The 23,097-nt window shown below is 41.0% G+C and overlaps 1 protein-coding gene across 1 annotated transcript in view; it reads right to left on the bottom strand.

Moving 5' to 3' along the window:
* The window catches only part of csmd2 (CUB and Sushi multiple domains 2), a 122,401-nt gene that overhangs the window by 62,406 nt on the left and 36,898 nt on the right, over positions 1–23,097 (bottom strand). Inside the window, exons 4-9 of the mRNA XM_088318269.1 lie at positions 21,434–21,628; positions 18,085–18,292; positions 3,797–3,909; positions 2,457–2,534; positions 2,034–2,121; positions 1,806–1,930 (exon numbers count right to left, since the gene is read on the bottom strand). Coding sequence (XP_088174395.1) covers positions 1,806–1,930; positions 2,034–2,121; positions 2,457–2,534; positions 3,797–3,909; positions 18,085–18,292; positions 21,434–21,628 — 807 coding nt within the window. The remainder of the gene's footprint in view (positions 1–1,805; positions 1,931–2,033; positions 2,122–2,456; positions 2,535–3,796; positions 3,910–18,084; positions 18,293–21,433; positions 21,629–23,097) is intronic.

Here is a 23,097-nt window from a genome sequence, read left to right as displayed (position 1 = left end):
TTAGAAATACAGGTACTGTACATACGCTGACAGACGACAAAGCTGCATTTTCTGTTCTTACCGATATTAAATATAGGATGGACAAAACCTGTAAACTACAGGAAATCCAGTCTTATTTTTTTATCGGTCTCTTGTCTGTGAAAATCCTTGAAGCCATGCCAAAGAGTCCACTGTGATTTATGATAACAATCATAACTTTGAAAAATAAAACTAGGTGAGAGCTCCGAGACGCCCGTATATAATGCCAGACGCAAGTAAGATGTTCCTTCTTACAGCGAGCTTCGAGGTTCTGCACCACTAGAAATACAATGCAAGCGGCAGTTCAATGAATACTCACAAAACTCAATCATTCCTTTTAGGGAAAAAAAACCCCAACATTGCTTCCTGTTCTTTGTAGATGACAATCGTATATAAAGAACCGTAACCAGTATTAGCGTTTTTTTCAAGAAGACAGTATGACCATGCTATGCGGAGAAAAATATTTGTTGAGCAGGTAAGCCCTAACTGCAGCTGCAACAAAAAAGTAGGAAGTAAAGTAGTTTTGACATTGTAGTCCTTATTTTTACAGTGTTCAATGCCCCCACCATGATGACGATGAACGGTCACTGCATGGTAGTCTCATTGCCTGACAAAATAATTCAAATAATTATCTGCCACATAAACAAAACACGACGATGATGACGACTAACGCTACTGCTATGAATAACATATTTTATTGACTACAAGGCAGACTTAAAATCCTCTGATGTTCTCAAAAATTTTTGCGTGCGTCTTATAATCGCATGCGGCTTATATATGGATGTCAAATTGAAGCTTTGGCATTTATTTCTGTATATGAACGCCAGTGATACACTCAATCATAGGCAAGCCGGACTAATGTGTAGCCAACAAAGCAATCTGTTCGGACAACAATATTGCAGGGGGACTGGAAACTTTGAAGCAGCCCATCCTTCAAAGGACAATGTGACTTTTGTTATCAAGGCCTGCGGGGATCTGCATGGTAGAGATGCTGAACATCCTTTCAAATTAAAGCAGAATTTCAATGAGTGCTTGAAGGGAAGTGCGTGCGTATGTATGTGCATGTGCACCTGAGAGTGCCGGAAATTGTTCAAATAAAGCTGAATGTGAGTCCTGGGAAAACACTTTGAAATGGCGCTGTGAAGCAATTAATACGTTGTAATATAATTATAATATTAATAATTAATAGTTGTTCTGACCTTGAAGGTGATCCTTATAAAAATAAAAAAATAAAATTATAAAAATAATACAGTGCTGAGGGAACGCACCAGTACGTGGCCCAAAAAAAAAATGCATGTTAAATAATTGACAACTAATGGTTTTAAAAAGAGAAAACATTTTGATATTCCCCACTGCATGTCTTTATTGTAATGGTGACCTAATGCTAATTTACAGGTTTTTAATTATTTCTGGTTGATTTAATGTGTGTTTAATCATCATTAACGAAGGGAATCAGAACAAGGCAAAGGGCCAAAGGTTGTCTAAGGAACACGGAAATGAATACTAACGGGCAATGTTGGCGATATTGTTGGGCTTTCACATTATTAGCCATTTTGTTTCAGTCCGACACAAAACAATAAATTGGAGTGGTTGGCTCTTTGACACATCGGGTTTATTTTCCCCCGGAGTAACTCAAGGTTGTAATAATGAAAGGAGTGAGGTTTTACCACTTGATGAAATCAAACACATGTGAGTTTAGTAATCAAGATGACGTCAAACACGGAGCATATTGTGACAAGCTCCATTTCTCGAACGCCAACACGGTCGAGCGCAGTGTCAACACTTGCCTCTGCAGATGGGCCGCTCGTCACTCCAGCCCACATAGCTGTCAGTCACTCGCAGGCAACTGATGCTCTTCGAGCCCTGCAGCTCATAACCCTCGTCGCAGGAGAAATGCACGGTGGCTCCTCGCCTGTTGGTCACGTGACATACATTCAGGGATTTCACGATACTGCCGCTCTTGTTTCATGAATCATTTCAATATTCAGGACTTGGACAGAATTCATTCCTGTTACCTGAAGTCTGAACCTTTTCGTTTGCCACGATCCGGTATGCCAGGGTCAGGACACATGTTGTGTCCTTGTGCCACGCCCATTTGAGATACTGCATTAAAAACATGCACAGTGAAAACGAAAGAATTGTCATGCTGTGAAAAACACTTGTGTATATTTTGTTCTGATTTTTAAATTTTTTTTACAGAATGGGGTTTCTGCATTACTGACAACCCATTAACATAAAAAAAAAAAAAAATAGAAAATTGGACACACATTTTTCACAGCGATGATATGCAACATCTAACATCTCCCTCTTTAAACTTCCTGATGAAAAGCGGCAGTATAGATTAAGAAACTCAGACGATGCAATATATGATTAATATCCCTTTAAGTATATTTTGTCACCAATTACTAGTAAACTGTAAAATGACTTTATATACTTACACACTGATATTTTGTGGTAGTTGTCTTTGCTCGGTAACATCTTTACACCTCGAGACTTCAGCTCAGTCATCTTCTTCACTGCAGAAGGAAAGCAAATCCTGTTTTTGTTAGCAACAGTATTTTGATATATATATATATATATATATATATATATATGAACATTTCCCAAAACAGTCTCATTCATTCAGATTGCGTCTCATAATACCTTATAATATGTTAATGATGGTACACATCATTATAACCTTATATATAAAAACAGAAGCTTTAAGAAAATAATTGCTCATAGTCTGTCAATGAATATCAGGAATTTCAAAACTATCAAACTAATTCTGTCCTCTTTGAAACTAATTCAGTCTGATTCGTTTGTCAGTCCCTGACGTTTAAAGTGTGTGCTTTTCAGATGTTGCTGACAAAAAAAAAAAAAGGGAATAAAGACAGCGTATTCATGAAACAAACGTCAGGTGCCTCTACCAGACTCCCGAAAAAAAATCTGGACTGCTGAAAGAGACACCTAATGAGTAGTGCAAACATTTCATCAACAGTCCAATAATCTGTACAGTGAAGGCTTGCTGTGGATTTAAGGGAATTGTCAGCATGCAAATGGACATTGGCGGGCGATGAATAACGAGTGATTAATTCTATTCAAGTGTGAAGTCTTAATTTTGTTGGAATTTTGATTTTTTTTCTTTTAGAAGTGAACCAGTAATCGCAACCCCCTTTCCCCTGTTGGCGTCCCATGTTTCTGTCTCGCGTTCCTCTTTATTTGTATTTGGGCATCATCATCATCATTGGTTGGGTGTTGTACAACGGGTATACAAAGTGAACACAACTGTATTTTAAATCTGATTAAATCAAAATGAGTACTAAAAACTTTTTTTTTTTTTTTTACTAAAAGTGCAAAAAAATATCTTTTCATTCAAGCTATCGGCTTTTCTTCCACTGGCATTGACATCGTCATCTCTGTTCAGTGTCGTCTTGAGAATGGAACAAAAAAAAAAAAAAGGAAAAGTAAGGTCATTAACATTTTATTTTCCTGGGAACATGAGTGCGCTCAGCAGATTCGTCGCCCTCTTAGATTATGAATTGTCTTTTGACACAAGTTGGCAGGTTCAAATTTTGCGCTTGGGGTGCAGCTCAATCGGCGAGCAGCCATTGAGTGTCCAAAAATGGGATAAGTATGTCCTTTCTCTGGAGCGGAACAATTGTAAATTGCACTGTATTTTTTTACATTTTATTTTTGGAGTGGATTTCGAAACTTGACAAAAGCTGTGTCATAAAGACGAATGTGTGTCTTCAAAAGGGTGTGAATTGAAATAAATGTTCATTTCACATCATCCTACCTTGGTATTGGGCGCTGAAACCTTTCAGCTTGTGGTTGCCGTCAGATGTAAAATGCAGACGAAGCCAGTTCTTGCTGCTAATAATGGGGGAGGGAAGGTTAGGGCCAGTGAACCTGTAAGTACATAGAGTAGAGACCTAAGCACCTTCAATTGTTAGGATGGCAGCATTTTAGCATGATGTGGACGGATTGTCCACCACAGACATGTTAGCTAGCACACACATACCATTGCCTTGGCATTACAGGAACAAGGAACACTTTATTTCTAGGCTTTGGAGAAAAAAAGAAATTTGCGAAACATACTTGACAAAAACTCAATGTGTCTCCTTATCTATGTCGTAATGAGGTTTCTTGCTAACCAGGCACGGCTGCACGTCATTTGGGGGGCACGTGGGTTTTATCATAGGACACACTGACTAAGGGAGTCTTGTCTGACAAATTACTCAGGAAAATTGATGTGTTCTAAATGTGATATACTACATTTATCGAAGACTATTTCTTTTTTGAAAAAAAAAAAATATATATATATGGTCACTCGACTGGAGCAGCTCGATAAGACGGAGCCCGGTTTACATCGTCGTCGGCAACTGTTGCAGCCAATATCAAAAAGATCTTATCCTGAAATCATGTTCAATTTCTAATTAACTCTAAATGTTGCATACGATGGGATTTGTCACCAGCGTTAGCGGCTGGCAGCTAGTACCCAAACAAGTACCCAATATGGGCTGACAAGAGCTGTCGGACTACTTTTTAAAGGAAGTTTAATAGGCGAAAAAGACGCAGGAAGCCAGACACAAGTTGCAGTTCCGACTGATCAATTTTTAACAGACCAGACTTACTCAACTGTGCCGTTTGAGCTCGCAAAAGCGCGACTGTGGTTCTGACGTCACTTCGTCCCATATTCACTCATGTTTCGAGACAAGAAAAAACACTTTGCTCCCATGCACAGTTTCGATTTAAGCAGAAAAAAAAAAATCTAAAAATGGAAACCAATTGGTCATTCATTATTAAGAGAACTTTACAGCAGTATATATTTTTTATCTCATCCGAATATTAGATTTGACAGAATTTTCAAGCGATTATATGAATACCCAAATATTCAATTCCTTATAAGTCTCATATAAAATTTCAATCAACCTAACGATTCAAACTTGAATCTAACGTGAGTCGTTCATTTGACCTGCAGGCTGCATGGCAAAATTGAAGGCAGGCGTACGAGTCATACGACATTGGACTTGATCGATGATGCCGTGTGCAATACCGATAGGGGCGACCATATTTGGTTATGTTATATCACTTAGGAGAAATGGAAAAAGAGTCAGATCGTGAGCACATGACTCACTGACACTAAGTGATCCCCACAGATCACCTGCACACTTCAAGATATCAACATCGTGCTTGATTGTATATTTTTATCCCAAAATGTAATACAACAGGGAGGAATGAACACTTTGATTTGTCTCTGAACACATATTAACCAAAGACTCCAAAGCCAAGGAAGTATTTAACAAACTGCTCATCCCACTCTGACTTCTAACACTTGGGCAGGTTCTTTGCAGATTTCACCTTTTTTTTTTTTTTTTTTTCCACACAAAACATAAATCTGAAAATGAAGGAGACTACGGGGAGCTTTGCAGTTAGTTTGGAGCAGACTGTTGGAGGTCTTCTGAAGGATGTTGTGGTTCTTTGTGCTTCCGATGGTTCCATTGCACCTCTCTGTATTAGTTTATTATTGTCTTGAGAGCGCGGTGCTAAATCAGTTTTCTTTTGCTTGGGCCCCTGAGCTCCACCATGTGAGAGACTTCTTTAATGATTTCTAGTCCAATAAAATGGCTTTTTGGCCAGGGCAAGGTGAAAAGATGAGAATGTTTTTTGATTGAAGTTCTGTATTCAATAAAATCAAATCATATATTCCATGATGGGCCGCAACACGTTAAGGGTGCGTTCTAGATTATAAGATTACTTTAGTTTCTTTTCATGCAGTAAAAAAAAAATCCAAACAGTACCCCCGAACAGAAACACGGTTAATGTTGAATGCCTTTCATCTGCAACCAAATATATATTTTTTTTCTCCATTACACTCTTTTTTCGTCATCTGTTCTGTATTCTGGGCAATCACTGCGGTATGTATACGAAGCAATGGACGGAGTTGAAGTGTCAGAGGTGACCCGGCTCCACAGCAGGATCAAACATGTTAAATCACAGTTTTTAGAGCATGACTGCATCTAATGAACATAGCTCATGTTCACATGTGGGTGTCGCCATGCCTAGTTAGGTCGAAGGGAGCATTTTTGGGCCGGGATGGATGTCGCTTGTAATTGCGGCTACTTTAGAAGATCAATCAAAAGTCTGCTCTGTATGCAAAGTCTATGCAGTGGAGTCAGGGTCACAGTGACTTTAAAGCACCCAACTAAACTTTGGGCATTTTAATGATGTGCGTTATAGCACGGGACAGGCTAATCCAGATATAATGTACAGTATCGTGCATGCGGATACACTGAAACGACCATATGCCACTGATAGATGCACAAAATCCCTTCAGTGGATGTAATCAGTGTGAAAGTCTGCTGTTAGAGTGTCGGCTGTGACCTTCAGATGTAGCGGAAATGCAGCAAACACAAGGGCTTTTAATACCATAAAACCCTCCAAACAACTGAACCGCTAATACGGCTCAATCAGTTTTTGAAACACTATAAATAAAAACCATCAACCGATAAAGTTTGGCGCAAAGCCTTCAGGGCAGTAATATTTCATATAAGGGAGTTTGAAAGTGCATAATGTCAATATGCTTGCGCTACTTTCGTGCACCTCCCTAGTCCCCCCTCCCCCCCAAAAAAACTGAATATCCTTTCTATCTACCCAACTCCTGTATAATTTAAAGGCAGACTTGTAGTGCCTGGAGGGCGTCTTGTTAAATCTTCAAAACCAAACTACAAAGTACAAGTTCTCACACCTCTATTTTCCGTTAAGATACTGGTACTTTTACTCATGCGCTATTTTCAGGTATTTCATACAAGAGCAAACAGAACTTTAAACAAATGTCATTTTCAAGGACTGATTGCCGCACAATCATCCTCGTATTTAACCAACGGCTTATCATGAACAAACAAATAAACCGGGGAGCGACAAAACGGCGTGCTATGAAAACAGGCAAAGAAGCAACGTAAACAAAAAAACGTCGCGCTGATCAAAGTGACGATTTAATTGGTTCAAGGTCGGCGCTGTATTTAAAATCTATAGATAATGCTTTCCGAGCCTGACCTGATTTGATTTGATGTACACCGGTGCATGTGTGGTCGTCAGGCTTCATTTCGCCGTTATATCAGATTGAAAACGTGACAACAAATTCTATGGGGCATTTGGTTGTTTGCTGTAAAAGGGCAGGAATGGTTTGATGCAATCTCGGATGGAACCGTAAATGTCAACACCATTTCGGTGTCAATCGTTTTTTTTCTATTAGCATAGGAAAGGGGATTGATATGAGTTGTTATTCGTAATCACCGCTTAAATGCCCGTCTTGCTATCAGTATTGCTCTAAATGAAAATTTTATTCGGAAAATAAATAACTTGCTGCATTGATAAACAATCTTAAAATTAAGTCATTTTGACAATAAAAACCCATTATGAAAATCTTTACTCGTGCATCAAACTTGCAAACTATAATAAATTAAATCCTAATATAGATGTATATGGATAATGGACTGCGTTTATTAGTAGGCGTCTATTGTTGTGATTGGCTGCGGTTGAACTTGTCGAAATATATGCGAATCTTTTTAAAAAAACAAAAAAAAAACGTTTTTGAGGTTCCTGAGTTCATTAAATGTGTCACTGATTTAACAACATCCCATTAGCAACAGTAACTTACTGACGTTCATAAAACTAAATGGCATATAAAATTGTTGCCATACAATCTGCTCATGTGCACTTTTTATAATGGGTAGATAGTGCCGAGTCAGAACTTTCCCTTTTAAAGAATAAGCCCTGACAAGGAAGCCAAAGCATTCAACGGTAGAACAATATATAAAAGTAAAAAAAAATAATGCATGAGCAAAGCTAATCGACTTCAGGTGCAAACGTTTTTAACTGTCACCGGCTAAACCGTCGACATTTCTTCTCAATCGCTACTCTTCGTCCTCCGTGTTTCATCAATGAAACACGGCGGTCTTCTTTTCACGACAGTTGGTCTCAATCTGCAAGGTGTGTGAAAATAAGTGAAGCCGTAATCAATTTCAGACGCTTTTTATCGTCCCGGAAAGTGCTTATAATTGAACATTTTCATTCTCCAAAGTCAGACATAATTTGCTGATTTATATGGAATACAACCCACAAGACGACACATTCCTAGCCAGACGACAACTAAGCGGGTAAACTAAAACAACAAATTTGTAATTAATGCATGTCATTAATTTCATACACATCCAATCAACAAACGTTGCCAACATGTCCACTTCGGACTACAATGTCGAATGCTTTGAAATATTTTCTTCACTGTAGCTGCTCTAGTCCGGCAGTCGTCCTCCGTCTTCTTCACGGGGACACAAGGGGATCATTTACACTCTTTAAACCGTATCAAGAGCTTATATTTGTGCCTCACGGATACGGTTTCAAACACAACAACTTGTGATTTCGGGCCGGCTCCCACTCAGGCTCTTTTCACCTACGCCAAAGAGAGAGTCTGAGAGTTGATTTTCTGCACTAGCGCCCGTCAAGCGAAATTAGTCAGTAACCAGTAAGCTGATTGTCACCAAACTTGGGGGTGTGTGCTTCATTCATACAACATCGTTTTGAAGGCAAGTCCGCAGAGGGACCAGTCCCACCTCTCAAAACTAAATGATGACGTGGTGTCACCGGTGAAGCAAATAGCCTACCAGTATGAGAGCGCATGATCCAAACATTTCAATGCGCCAAGTGACTTTTTTTTTCGGTGACCTTTAGTAAATCCATAATAATCCTCGTAGAGCGGAGCCAGGATACAATTACGCAAGTCAACATGGTATGTTGTATTGAACAGAATCTTCAGCACTCAACAGATTCAGGAGAGTAGCAAACAATTAATTAGATGGCACGTGACATTTGATTTAAAAAGCATACCGATTGAAAGATTTGGTTGAAATGCTAGTCTTTTGAAGTGAACCAATAAACCAATAAAACCTCCTTTCCATGCAGGCAGCATTGTTTCAGTTTCCACTCAGTGACCTTGTGAACAGGAGTGTAAAAAGTCAGCCTGGAGCCTCCAGCTTCCAAGAAATATGAAAAAACAATGATGACGGGTCAGCTGTTTGGCGCCCTGATTTCTTAGATGCTTAGATGAGAAAGTTAGAAAGAAGATGGGGGGGGGGAGTCGACTCGCAATTTAAACTCTTAGAGGGGGCACAGTGTGAGATATGGAAAAAAAAAATCCTAATATGTGACAATACAACCAATGTTGAAAACGTCCATATGAAGGTATGGTGTGACACATTTGAATTAAATTAATCTGTGAGTGAAATTTCTCGATCGCAGACGCTTTAAGCATATATGAGACAAGAATGCTCTTTCGACCAAAGTCCAACAAAGCCCTGCAATTGTTCATGCATTCACTATCATCCTGAAAACATGAAAAGAAAAGTATGTCGGGAAAGACAAACCTTCGGCTGTGTTGTGCACACGACCCTTTTGTCTCACGTCATTTTTAATGAGACAGATTGTGCTTTTGCTTCTGGCCATTACTCTCGACAATTCAGCCCAATGAGTTATCTGACAATGAGTAAGAGTAATGAGCTTTAGCATGCAAAAAAGCAGTCCCCAAAATGCTAAAAACACTGATCGAGAACAAAACCTCAAACGGGCCAAGTAGAAATCAACCGTGAAGATACCGTATCACTCCAAAGTGGAAATAGCCAATTCTTTTTTTTTTTTCTTCATTACATTGTGGGAACCTAAAAGACCCCACTTTTATTTTATTCCATTAACCCTTTCTTCACTCAGAACAAAAATAATTTCAGAGAGATAACGTGGGAATTGTGTTGGACTTATGTGATTTCTATCCATCCATTTCAAGTGTTGGATTAGCATTTATTTCTCATTGTTGTAGCCAATGGGAAGCAGAAAATCATAAATCATCAATAAAGATGAACACTCAAAGTGGTAAAATGAAGAGAGGAGAATATCCAGTGTCTTCCCAAGACGGTGACCAATTTGTCATGAGAAAAAAAAAAAAAAATCCAATTAGGAGTCTTTCCGTGTTGCCCAAGTCAGCACTGCCCTTTCACCCCCCCCCCCCACTTCTCGACTAGAATACAACCCCCCCGCTTCTGCTCACCGTCGGTGAGTGCTGATACAGACGATAAGAACCCCCATTGTTCTGACATCTTTGATCTTTTTTTTTCCTTAGATATCGCTACTCTACTGTCTCAGAATAGAATTATCACACAACACCAAAACGAGCTCTGTTAAACACGACGGCGATGAGAGCTCGCACCGAATCAAGCATATCCGAATTTATTTTCTCTTGCGACACAGCAGTTACGTCATGTAAACAAAAAAAACCCAAAAAACTAAAGAAGAATTGCTATATAATCACGAGAGCAGAAACAGTCTGTCATGCTTTCAAACAACGTAAAAATAAAGCATTTGGAGGCACAGCGTGTAGAATGTAAAACAGCTGGTCTGACCATTATTATTATTTTTTTTCTTTAGTGCACCGTCGCTCATGAGTTCGCATCGAGATCAAGATTGTTGAAAGGACAGAGCAGTGATCTGAACACAATATATTGCTTTTGAAGACTTTACGAGTGATCTCTGCAGCAACTCCAATAACGCCATTAATAGAGGAACGTTAACCCTTTTGAGGACTCCATTTGACAACCTTCTTGAGGGGGGGGGGGGCAAAAAAAAAATGCACTGCTGCATTTGTTTCGTCAAGGTTAACAGAGCCTCTTAGAGAATGTTCCTGCTATCCGCGGTAAATGTGATTTCAGGAGGTGTGACTGTGACGTTATGTTTGCTGTTCATCAACATCTGCATACCTCTCGGGTGCGTGCAGGAGAATTTATAGTCTTACTATGCTATGCTAGCAAATCCAATGAGAGGAATGAACCCTGATTGGTGAAAAATCAGATTTGACAGTATGTGGAGGAATAGTATTGAGATTCTGCCGCACAAACACGACTTGACCTGGCTCGAATCTTAAAACCTGCCATTTAATTTCCTTCTTCATTATATCCACAATGAAATAAACTTCGAAACTCTCTCCTGCTGTTTCGGTTACGCCTGTGCCTAGTAGTGAGGAAAATATTTGAAAACCTGCATACATATACATACATACACACACCGAGACAAAGATCGGAAATGTTAAGTACGAAGGCCTAGATTTTTGGGGGAAATGACGGCATGCACAGCAAGATCCTTCTGCGGCGGACAACCAACACTGGCCTCGTGTCAAAAGGATGAGCCCAAAGCTCGATCCGTATCATCCATGCAAACGGCGCCCTTAATCACCATGCTATGACAAAACACACATCTTTTCCCCAGTACGCTGGACGCAGCACCTTCCATAATCCGCCGCTATCACACAGTCTGGGCGCATGATAGTCAAGCTAATAATGCCATGATATGAGCAACACTGATGCACAAAAACGATAAGAGCTAGCCAGCAATAATTTTGCCTGTGTGTGTCCCAGCCTAAACTAATCCCCCCCTTTTTTTTTTTTTTTTAATTATCCCTCCCACCACAACCAGATTTAGCCAATGTGCAGAGGGCCTGGAAGTACAAGCAATTATGAACGGTGCAATGTAAAATTTAACAGTAATTATTTGAAAAGTCAACTTTGTATTTATTTTAATTATGCTTCTCTCTAACTTGTCCAGTTTTAACCGCTTAATGCATGTACCCGACACAGTTATCGATTAGAAACCCTAACCACTGCCTTGACAATAATGATTTTGAATCAATGTACCACCCATCTCGTCATCCGACAGTGCTCGCTTTTGTATTGAGGGAGACTGTCATCAGTCACCCGTGGGCTTCCCACGTTTATCGATGCAGTTTAAAAGAGTTTTTAATGGAAGGCACATTGCCGAGCAGCACCGGTAATTGCTGGTCGAGGCACGTTCACCCGAGTTCATAAAGGTTCCTCTGTAAATATATTCAGGTTGCCCTAAATGTCACCTCAAATAAAAAAAAAAAGTGATGAGTGAAGAGATTTCACACACAATCCACACAGGATACCCAACTGTCATCCGGTTCTGTGGTTCAGAAGAATATTCACATGTAAAAGATTTTTTTTTAAAACAGACAAGCAGAAAAGGACAGCCTTTGATATTATCCAATAAAAAAATAACAGGTGGAAGCTTGCGTAGGAGGATCCATTCAGTGTGAGTCATGTCGACCCAAAAGGCAGACGTGACTCATTTTCTGTGTCCACTCAAGAGGGTGTCACCAATAAAGTTAAACCAGAAGATTGATAGGCTCAATCTTCTTTAGTGTTAATGTTGTTCATGTTAACAGAGAACAAACTGTATTGTCCCTACATGGCTTTATGCGTATGGTTAATGTTTTTGTGTGTGTGTGTGTTTGTGCATGGATCGTTCTGTGAAAAGCGGAGGCTAAAACATTTTTCGGGAATTTGTTGTGGCGGAGCAGTGACCCGGATCAGACGGTGACATGGTTGCGCTCTCCAGTGGGTGGCAAGTGGCAAGATGATGTTCTGCTGTTACTGCAGCATGGCCACCCAAACCATGTTAACATTTATTTCAACACATTTTCGTCTGCACTGAAAAATGGGGGGGGGGGGTATTTTCATTGAAGTGTTATTCAACTTTGCCAGACATGACTTTGCACACCCATTGTCCAATAAAATAATGTGTTGCTGATCATACCAACAAGTAGACGGCATTATCATTTGCATCGCTACTAGAGAATAATCATTTAGAACACAGGTGTCAAACACAAGGCTCGGGGACCAGATCCGGCCCGCGACCTGATTTTATGTGGCCCGCAAAGGGGAAATCGTGTGTGTCAACTTCCTGTTTCTAACACATTTATTTCACTTTTAACAACATTGAGATCTGAGATATTGTCGTTCATTTGTTACCGATACTCCCCCTTTAAAATAAATTGGTGAACAAACAATTACTTCCAGGCTTCTGATTTCAAGACTCGCAGTTTGTTTCGGTACGCGGTAACGTCATAACGGCCCTCTGAGGGAAACCATAAGTATGATCTGGCCCATCCACAAAAATGAGTTTGACACCGCTGATTTCGAACATGAAACTACAGTTAGCGCTCAAGAGATGCACTTATGGACAGTATTTGTGGATTATGTGTGTCTCCTAAGTCAACCACTGATACAGTATGCCCTCATCCTTTTCCTATTCTGTTTATCCTGCTCAAGGTCATGGGGAGCTGGCGCTGATTTCATCTGATAATCAAAAGGCAGACTACACCCTGAAGTGGTCGCCTGCCAACCGCAAGGCATAGAAACAGACAACCATTCAACTCACGTTCACGTCATACTGTCTCTGAGTTTGAATTAAATGCGCTCTGCATGCAAGGAAGGCAGGCGAGTAAACCGTCAAATAAGTTCTTAAGTTACATGTCATTCATGTGTAAAATGAAAAGCTTAGGGCACAGCAATGACCCCTGCGGGACACCACCGGGAACATTGATTTTCATTTCTTATGGTAGTCCAGCGATTGTTAAAGTTGTGCACATAAATCCAAAGATTTGAGTTGCTTCCCAGACGTCATATTTGTGTGTACACCTCATAAGCTCATAGTGCATCAAAGGGATTGTTAAAGTGACATATTGGATCCCAGTGGAGCCATGTAAACACAACTTAAGAGACACCCAGTCAGGGTGCAGCGATGTGGCCCATTGCCTTTAACCTGTGCGTGTTCAGTTGCTCTCGCTGGAATAAGGTAACACATGTCGAGACATGCTTACACAGGCACATTGCTATCCAAGCAGCACCCCTCCGGGGAGCGTGTTTGCCCATTAGACGAAACATTGTGCAAGTAAATTGCCGCCCCTGCTGTTTCTTAACAAAACACAGATGATCAAGAGTAATTAATGATAGATGCTAATCACGAGTACCACGCCTCCTCATTCGTTGTGGCCTGTAAGGACTCGAGAGAAACCAGAACCAGAAGAGATTCACAAAAGCGGATCTGGCTCATTTTGCTAACCTTGATCTCTATCCAATGCTTCACTCCGGTACATCACCTTGCAGTTTTTAGTATGAGCAATGAGACACAGGGAGGATGGATTAAAGTGTTGGAGGTCTAAGATGAGCCAATCTGCAATAAGGCACAAGGTTTGGGAGATAACATTGTTGATTGATGACATGTTGCAGATTGAGTCTTCAAGCAAGAGCTGCTGCTAATAAATCTTTACTCAGACACAAAGGCATGGAGGGGCATCGGTTGGCAGACTAGTGATGACAGCGATCGATCCATAGCTCGGATGCAGAATGACGGGCTGAACTCTAGTTTTGGAACGACAAAATATTTTTTAAAAAAAAGGTGAAACATTGGTTTTCCGCCTTATTTGTATCGAAGAATGATTGACGATAGATATCACATTCGTCTGGAGCTCAAGCGCTTTTGTACACGGATTGCAAGTACCAACTTTGAAGGTTATCATATCAAAGTCGGTTGCGAAGGAAACATTTGACTTTCAAATACCTCAGCCGGGTTGAAAGTCATCTTCAGCGAGTATGCAAGTCGGTCCAGCTAAACGAGGAAAGAGATAATTGTAGGATACCGTCGAATTGAAAAGGATTCGGATGCAGTGAGATGAGATTTTTGATGGCTAGTGTGTGTAAATAACTCCGCACAATCAGGAGGATGTTTGACTCAATGATCCTTGACATCCCTCGCTATTATCTGGCACATCGGCTTTAAAAAAATAAATAAAAAGAAAAGAAAAGAAAATGCATCTTTATATTGCTTATGCGGACTTGAAAGAAATACCGTTGGAAGTGTGGAGCTACGGAAACTGTACCCGTGGATGACTTGTAACATCAAATAATTTTCAAAAGAATTGATCTATCTTATCAAAACCATGATGGCTAAATAAAGAAAATGGGATGGAAAATGGCTTCTCTCACAGCATCCATGCTAATTGATGTGATGGTAAAACATCAGTGGAACAAAATTTTAAAATAAAACTGTTCAGGTGAGTAAAACTCGAAAAGAGTACACCTGCAGTCTGCAAAACTTTATGAAATGCACTGAACACAACTCACCATTAGTTCCCTTTTTTTACTTGGATGATTGGTTTGCTTTTATGATGAGAGCACCACTTAGGGTAAATGACTATAGAATATGTAATGAAAGTGTATAGACTTTCATTAGACAATCAGACAAAACGATCCGCTCAAATGTTTTATGACTCGCACATGGCGGAGGGTGCTGGGGGGGGGTTGTGCCACAGTCGAGCCCTTGGAGACGTGACTGGACTTGTGATGCTAAGGTGAATTACCAGCAAAGCTCTGAAGCAAAGTGCTCCCAATCCCGCCAGTCGGCGTTATAAGGAACAGGTCGCTGTATGACAAACATAAACCCGGAGAGTACGGCCCCCAATCCACTACCAGATAGTCTCCATTCAGACATATCTGCGGCAAGTTTCCACTTTCTCCTGCGCCAAGACTCAGGTGTCTTGTTGAAATGCTGAAAATAACTGCCAATGTGCCCTTATTTTTTTTGTTTTAAACTCAGAGAATGACAGACTATTTTAGTTGCTTTGCACGATGGACATTACAAGAATATGCGTCAAGGCTGTGAATGTTAGCGTTGGGCAAGAATGCCTGCTGCATTTAAATGCAAAGCTCGAGAGTGAATACGTACTTGATCGACGCAAATGGCAAAAGTTTGAGCTGCGGTAAATCTTAAGACCCTTGAACCTCAACGCTTACAAATCACAGGAGGAAAAAAAAAAAATGGCCCATGCAAAACACAAATCTAAGCACCTTGAGAGGCATTCCCTAGAAATGGACTGAAGAATAAAAACAAGTGTCTGACAGAGAGAGATAAAGAGAGAGATGGATGGATCTCCTGAAATCTGTTAAAACGTAAATGCCAAAAGGGGACTGTCCTGACGGGCTGTTCCTAATTCCCCGCTCTATTGTTGTTGTGAGGAGCAGTAGATTTAAAGACATCAAACGTCGTGCAATCTGTCAGATCAACGCGCCGCTGTGTTCCATGTTTGATCACATTTGACATAGTTTAATTAACTTCCTGCACAAAGCACCTTTGCTCCATGTAGTCATTTCCGCGGCTGCGGTTGTAGCTCACTTTTCTGAATTTCCATACTGAGGTTTGCTTTCATATTCGGCACAATCAGTGGAAATTACTTTACATTGCCATGACATTCCCTGCGATGGGTAAAGAAAATCAGTGTGGATGCCAACGATAAAATTGTTAAGCAACGTGTTCCTCTGGGCAAGTAGCCACGCCAAGACCTATTAGGGTAATTCTTTGCGGAGGACCTTTTCCACTGCGACGTTTAATCAGCATGCACATCTCTGCTCCTGACGGCAGCTTTCAAGGTTATCTTTTTCTATGCTGAGTCCTAACTCTGCAGGGCTGCCAATCAAATTTGGGGTTTGTGTACTAAACGACAAAGGATGTAAGGGGGCGCGTTATGATTCTTACCCAGTTACAGTCATGATCTGGATGGTGGAGAGTTATCCTGCCACAGATAAGTTTTGTAGTGTATTGTTTGGAAAACCCCGTACGGTATAACGTGCATGTCATCATATAAGTCAGGGGTCTTCAATCCTCTGACTTGAGGACTGCTTAACTGCCTGGTTTCCATCTCTCCCTGCTGCAACACACCAGATTCAAATGAATACATAATCAGCCAGGTCTGCAGAAGGTGGATACGAATCTTGATCATCTGAATCAGGTGTGTCGGAGCAGGGAGAGATGGGAAACAGGGAGGACAATGGCCCTCGCGGAACAGGATTGTAGACCCTTGATGTAGGTGAACTGAAAAAAAAAGAAAAAATGTTCCCTCAAAAATTCTAAGTATCAGAGAATTCACACAAACTCCCTTGGAACCACGGTGCGCAATATAAGGTATGCACACGGTGGCCAAAACAGTATCATACCTGTCCAAAACCTGAGATCACAAATTATATTATGCTGTAATGTTCCAAAAAAATTTAAAGCAGAGCATGTGAGTGAGTATGATGTCGGATGATGCTTCACACTGTCGCACGACTGACACTGTATGGAGTGGTAATGGTGCGGTGTCCCGTCTGTCGATTAAACCGGGTCAGAAACTGAGTATAGAAATGAAATGTCGTCAGTGGGATTGCCCAGAATACAAATAATGTATTACGTCCCATCACCATGTCATTTGAAACAAAGGAGATCAGGAAACATTTTTACAATTTCCTCCCTTCTCTCCCACTGTTTTCCATTGCAGAAACTGAAGCAATTGTACGACGACAACAACTGCCGCCCGCGATGACTGATTCTGTACAGATTTCCATGCCCCCCAGTGAGCAACAGAGAGCAAATCAAAGTCTGGGACTAGACCCAATGACGTTTTCGGAATGTACAAAAGAATCCCGGGCTGCTACCTCATGTAGTGTGCGAAGTGATCACTCTCACTCAAGCAGGCTGATATTCAAGAGTGTCTTCCATATTGAGCAGTTCTCTTTTGTTGGGCGGCCATTCCGAGTCTACGCAAATTTAGTTCCAGGCAGCGTTTATGCTGAATTACTTAATGTTTTTAGTGGGCGGAATTCATTTCTTCCTTATGCTACTACATACTAGCCTTTGTTGAAAAGAAGAGCTCATCCCTTACATAATCCTTGATGCATATCCACTCCTCGGATCATACTGTACATTGCGCCTGGTTTGCTGGTCGCGTCCATACCGTACCTGAATGCTTATATTTGTGTGTCGAGCTCACTAATTACTTCCTGTGCTGTGAGAGTTGTCATCGCAAGTGGGAGCTGCCACAGATGGCGAGAGGACAACGTTGACATCATGATGCCCTACCTCTTCATCATTCGAGCATGTGAGTCGTCATAGGCTGACTAATTGAACGGATAACTGTGTGTGTGCGAGACGGAGACTTGAAAATATCTCACGTGTAACTCCCTCACTGGAGAAAGCTATGAATGTCATATGCGATGATCCGTTTGTGTCACCACTCATCAACGATATCTTAATTGATTCTTCGCAAAAACATCCGCATTGCACTCAATCCACAGCGTTTCGACCCCTGCCTACTTGAAAATCACATAGAATCCCACGGCTCGAGCCCTTTTGCACAAAACGCTGACGACTCACCACTGCGACGAGCCCTCGGTACCGCTGACCTCCAGCAGGTCGTAGTCATCCTCCAGATGAAAGTCAGAGAACACCAGGGCTATGGTGTCTCCTGGCTCGGCCAGGACGGTCCAAGTGCAGTCAGCATTATTGTTGTACTCTGCAGGGTAATTGGGAGTGGTGATCACTCCACTCTGGCCTCGAAGTGTCCCGCCACACCCGTCATCCGCTGCGGGCAGAAAAAAGGTTTTCCAAAATAAGCTCTAATTGGTAGACACAAATAAACGGACTGTTTCAAAGTCAGAGAAACTGCGATGTTATTAGAATTAGAATTAGAAATCCCTTTATTGTCATTGTACTCAAGAGTGCAACGAGATTAGAGTTAAGTATATAAAACGGTGACCTGAAGACAATCGTTCTATGCACTGTATAAGACGAAGGGTGCTGCACGGACGACGAACAATTGTCGTCTGCCTCAGGCATAGTTTTTGTCGCCTCGGGAGTACTTGAGCATGTGCGCAAGTTCAATTGGTTTTCTTGGATGAGTGCTGTGCGTCTTTGCTTATATTGCGAAACATGCACTGGGCAAATGAATCAGAATTGATTCAGATCAATTTTGAAACATGGGGCTTCTGTATGCATGGCTCGAGTCTTCATTGCAGAATTTCTTAATTGTTTTGCTCATTGTATCAGTTATGGTATGAGAAAACACTTCTTGAGTCAGTAATTGTATTAAAAAAAATAACAGCAAAGATCTGATTAAGTAGCTTAACAACGATGAGACACACTCTGCATTGCAATTTTTTTTTTTTTTTTTTGGGAGGGTGGGGGGTTCCTTCCCTGCTGGGAAATCATCCTAATGGAACGCAAAGACGCACAGTGAGCATGTTGTTCCATCGTCCTCAATGATCAATGTAGGCCCGAGTAGAGTAAATTGATTTTAAAAATGTGCAAGTGGTGCGAGAGTGCATGGTGCAACATGATGCAACTTGGGGGAGACATAACACCCCGATTAATTCATAGTTATGTGAACCAAAACGGCTCTTGTCGCTGCGAGAGTATTTGAAAGAGACCATTGGATACGAAAAAATGCATTAAATGTGATTAACCGATGCTAGTTAGCTGCTGATATGTTTATCACTTCTTTCCAACTCAGAATGAACCGTTCCTCACGTGGTGCGTATGGTACAAAAGGGACTAGCGCTGAATATGACACCTCCCTTAAAGTGTTTGCCTTTGTCTCAGGTCTAGTGCGGGACTCATCACTGGGTGGCCAACTCGAGCTGTCCGTCATCCATCCTACTTGTCACAACGGCAACTCCCCTGAGGGAGGGCAAGAGAGTGTACAGACAAGCGGAAACCTGTGAGGTGTGAACTTAAATAGGAGGGAAACGAAGACAGAAGGGCACAGAGAAGGAGAAGACAGGTGACGGCGAGAGAAGTGAGAGCTTGGTTGAAGAAAGGCAGATATTGGCGGGAGGTGGGGGTGATGGCGGAGCATTGCAGTGGGAGTGACAGTGGATGAGGGAGAGCATTGAAATTCCACGCAAGCTAGCTTCTCCAAATTTGAAGGGCAGTATCTGGCGCCAAACGTCACCGCCTGTATTGTTTGATCCAGTCTGCATCCAGCACCGGTGAATGCAAAATGTGGAAATACGACAAGAGACACCCTGAGCACAGTCCAGAATCTATCTTCTATCTAGGCCAGAATGTTTCTTTCCTCTGGTTGCATTTATAGCAATTCGAAGGTTCTCAAGTCATATTTCTTAATTGGTAGCTATTACACTCTGGAACAATTTAGAAAAAAAATGAAGCTGCATACATTTGGACTCATCTACAGCGACGTGGCAACTTGTTTGTGCATTCAAACTTGAGACAAGGCGGTGAGAGGTGTGTGCAGCTCCCAATAGCTCAGCACTATCAATTTCTGCAAAAAGACAGCGCTGGCTTTTCTCTTAACCTCGTAACCACAGGCACCGTTTTAAGGTCCATTTCATTTTAAGCATTATTATCATTTTTTTTATTTTCAAAGCTTGTAACTATCCATCTCAGTGTTTTATTTACATCCATCCATATATATTTCAAAGTTCTTCAGAAAACATGGATCCACCATAACTCAATGTGATTTCGAAAAACAGATCGGTTTGGAATTCCACACGCAAATATTGGATAAAAAGAACCCAAAATAAATTGTGTTCCCAAATGTTTTAACACCTCTTTCATTTGACATTTGCTTAAATCAAGCAGCCATATGCAATGATGTCTCCAGTGAGCGCTTGTGGCGAATGGACACAAAGCAAAAGCTACAAACATCGAGTCATTTAATGCCACCGATAGTTTACCCTCAATTATAGGTCAACAGTCCGAATTGGACAAGAAACATTTGGCAGCCACTACGAACAGCAGATTGTGAGTTCTGCACCAACACAAATGGGCAGCCACTGCATGTAACTGGAGTGTCATTAAAAAATTCTCTCATGCATTGTGAAGACGCCCGCAGGCGCATATGTTGAATTTCATGTGGTACTGGGAAACTGGAATTAATCACCAGGGAAATTGCTAGCCTCAACAACTTGTGTGTAATTTTGGCTGAGGAGCTGACAGAATCACGTCCTTGAGTGCTCGAGGAGCCTGGGTGAGCATTGTTGAGGAAAATGAAATTGGAGATTTGGGTTCTAAATGGTAAGCTGGTGTTGAATAATAAAAAGGACTAAAAATATTTTTTTAAAAAAATAAATAAAAAAATCTGAATTTAAAAGTACGAATAAATTCATTGCAAAGCATGGTTATTAAAATGCATGCATACACATTTTTTAGTGCGCAGGCATGTCGCTGCACGTTCTGGCACGTGTGATCCCAGCCATGTGTGCGCACTCATGTGTGGACTTCCTGACTCCTGGCTTAGATGCAGATGGCTCAGGGTCTCATCTCACGCTGACATAAGCCACAGACTCAGGTGCAGCAAATGTGCACGCTGAAGCCACACACATGTAAATGCGCAGGTCAGTATAATAACCTGCTGTGAACCATCTCAAAAACCAAAAAGGGTAACTGTCAACTTGGCTCGGATGCGCCAAACTGGCAGGTGTTGCTGCAGGGGTACCGTCTGACTGCGAGGAGGGGCAACTGGCATGTTCGCCTGACTGGGAGCGAACATATGAGGTCCTGTCATGCTAAATAAGATATCCGTAAATGCATAGTGTGGAAGCTAACCGGTGGATAGAACCGCACTATGTACAAATGTGTTCATTCGATCAATTTTTTTTTTTTTAATATAACCCAAATATATCAGAATGCTGTATGTCTGTTTATTATTAATGATATTTGTGCGTATAATTTTACTAAAATATGACACTGTGGCATTACGTACCTCTACAGTAGGGCAGGGGGAAATCCCATGCTGCAGTCCCCGCCGAAGTGGCGAGACAAGACAAGGTTGTGTGACCCTCCAACACATAACCCAGGTTGCAGCTGTAGCGGATTTTGTCTCCTATATTGAACGTGGTCCCTTGCTGCTGACCGTTGAGAAGGAGCCCGGGATTACCGCACGTGTAGCTGGGCAAAGCTGCAAGAAACAGAGGAGCTTGTTTTAAGTTAAACACAGAAAACATCCGGATGGTGTCATGTGGAAAGAACATGTTAGACGTGAGTCAACAAAACAAAGGCATCATTAAATTATGCAAATTGCAATGCTGCAAATTACTATATTTCATCATTCAGTAATGCAATATTGTCTCTCTTCTCCTTCGTTCATTCATTCATACGTCGTCTCAATTTTTGACCCCATGTGTTTTCGTGCAAGCTTTACTTCTGTTCTGTTTGGATCTGTTTTGGCTTCAGTTGTTATATTCAAGTAAAAATAAATAAATACATTTAAACAATTTAAAAAAAAATTCAATTCAGTGTGGATATAATAGCATAGTGATTACGCCGACGGTAAAGAAGCTATTTTCACAGCATGCGGAGTCTTCAACAATAGGTCTTTGCTGTGTGCGGATAAATCACTGAGCACGTAAGCGTATATTGTGACTTTCCGCGACCAAGTCCGGTGCAGTTCCACACAAAGTCAGCGAGCTGGCCAGATCATGTGCTGGACTTTGGATGCGACTCAGTGTCTCTACAGGGACTGAGTAGAGGACAGAATGGCTTTCATGGTGCTACACAGTTTTACTGGCATCTCTCCATCCCCAATACTTGCTTCACTTCCATGAATTGACTTGTATTCCTTGTCAATTGTGCCTCAAGTATTTTATTTTCATATCCATTTGTGTCTATGATTTGATGGTCATTCTGGATACGGTTTCTTGTCTAGTTTATGAGATTTATTCCCGTTTACCGCACATATTTTCAAAGAGACTTTTACGGGGAGCCTATTACAAATTCGCCCAATTATTTTTGTGTGATCAAACATTTGTTCTTCAGCAATATTTAACAGGCACAGATACTACAGAGTTTTACCCATTGCTGCATCTCGCTGGGAGTGAAAATACAACACTATTTAGCCCATTTGTAACACAAACTAAAATCTGTGATCAAAATGTTTATTCCACATAATACAATTATATTTTTGCTCCATATTTAAAAGTACATTCAAATTAATTCCTTCATTTATCTGGTATGGAGTCACAGAATGTATTGAAATGAATTATATTCAACTCCTCAGAATCTCTTCCTCTATGATCATTTTTTATCAAAGCTGTTTTTTGTGCAGTATAATGCAACCTGTATTAAAGATAATGACAATAGTGTGTCCATGTGTGCCCTAATAAATTGATTATTACATTTATTGATCGAGGAACGTGACAAACCGAGAGCTCGCTAATGGAAGGCAAGCATTTGTGCAGCTGAAAGAAAATGGGAAATCAATCAGAGACATTGCACATGTATCGGCCATAACTCATACAGCCACTGGAATTACCCTGATGAAGAAGTAAGCCACTTGTGTAGGTCAACAACCTAAAAAGATGGGGACGTAAATTAGCAAGTGAACGGCCTCAACAGAAGAGATGCTATTTTATGACCGATTCAAGTACA

This window comes from Idiotropiscis lumnitzeri, chromosome 16 (genome assembly GCF_059441095.1).
Source record: "Idiotropiscis lumnitzeri isolate Australia: NSW breed Sydney's pygmy pipehorse chromosome 16, RoL_Ilum_1.0, whole genome shotgun sequence".
NCBI lineage: Eukaryota > Metazoa > Chordata > Actinopteri > Syngnathiformes > Syngnathidae > Idiotropiscis > Idiotropiscis lumnitzeri.
Note: the sequence above shows the minus strand (reverse complement) of the source record. Positions and strands in the feature narration are given on the sequence as shown.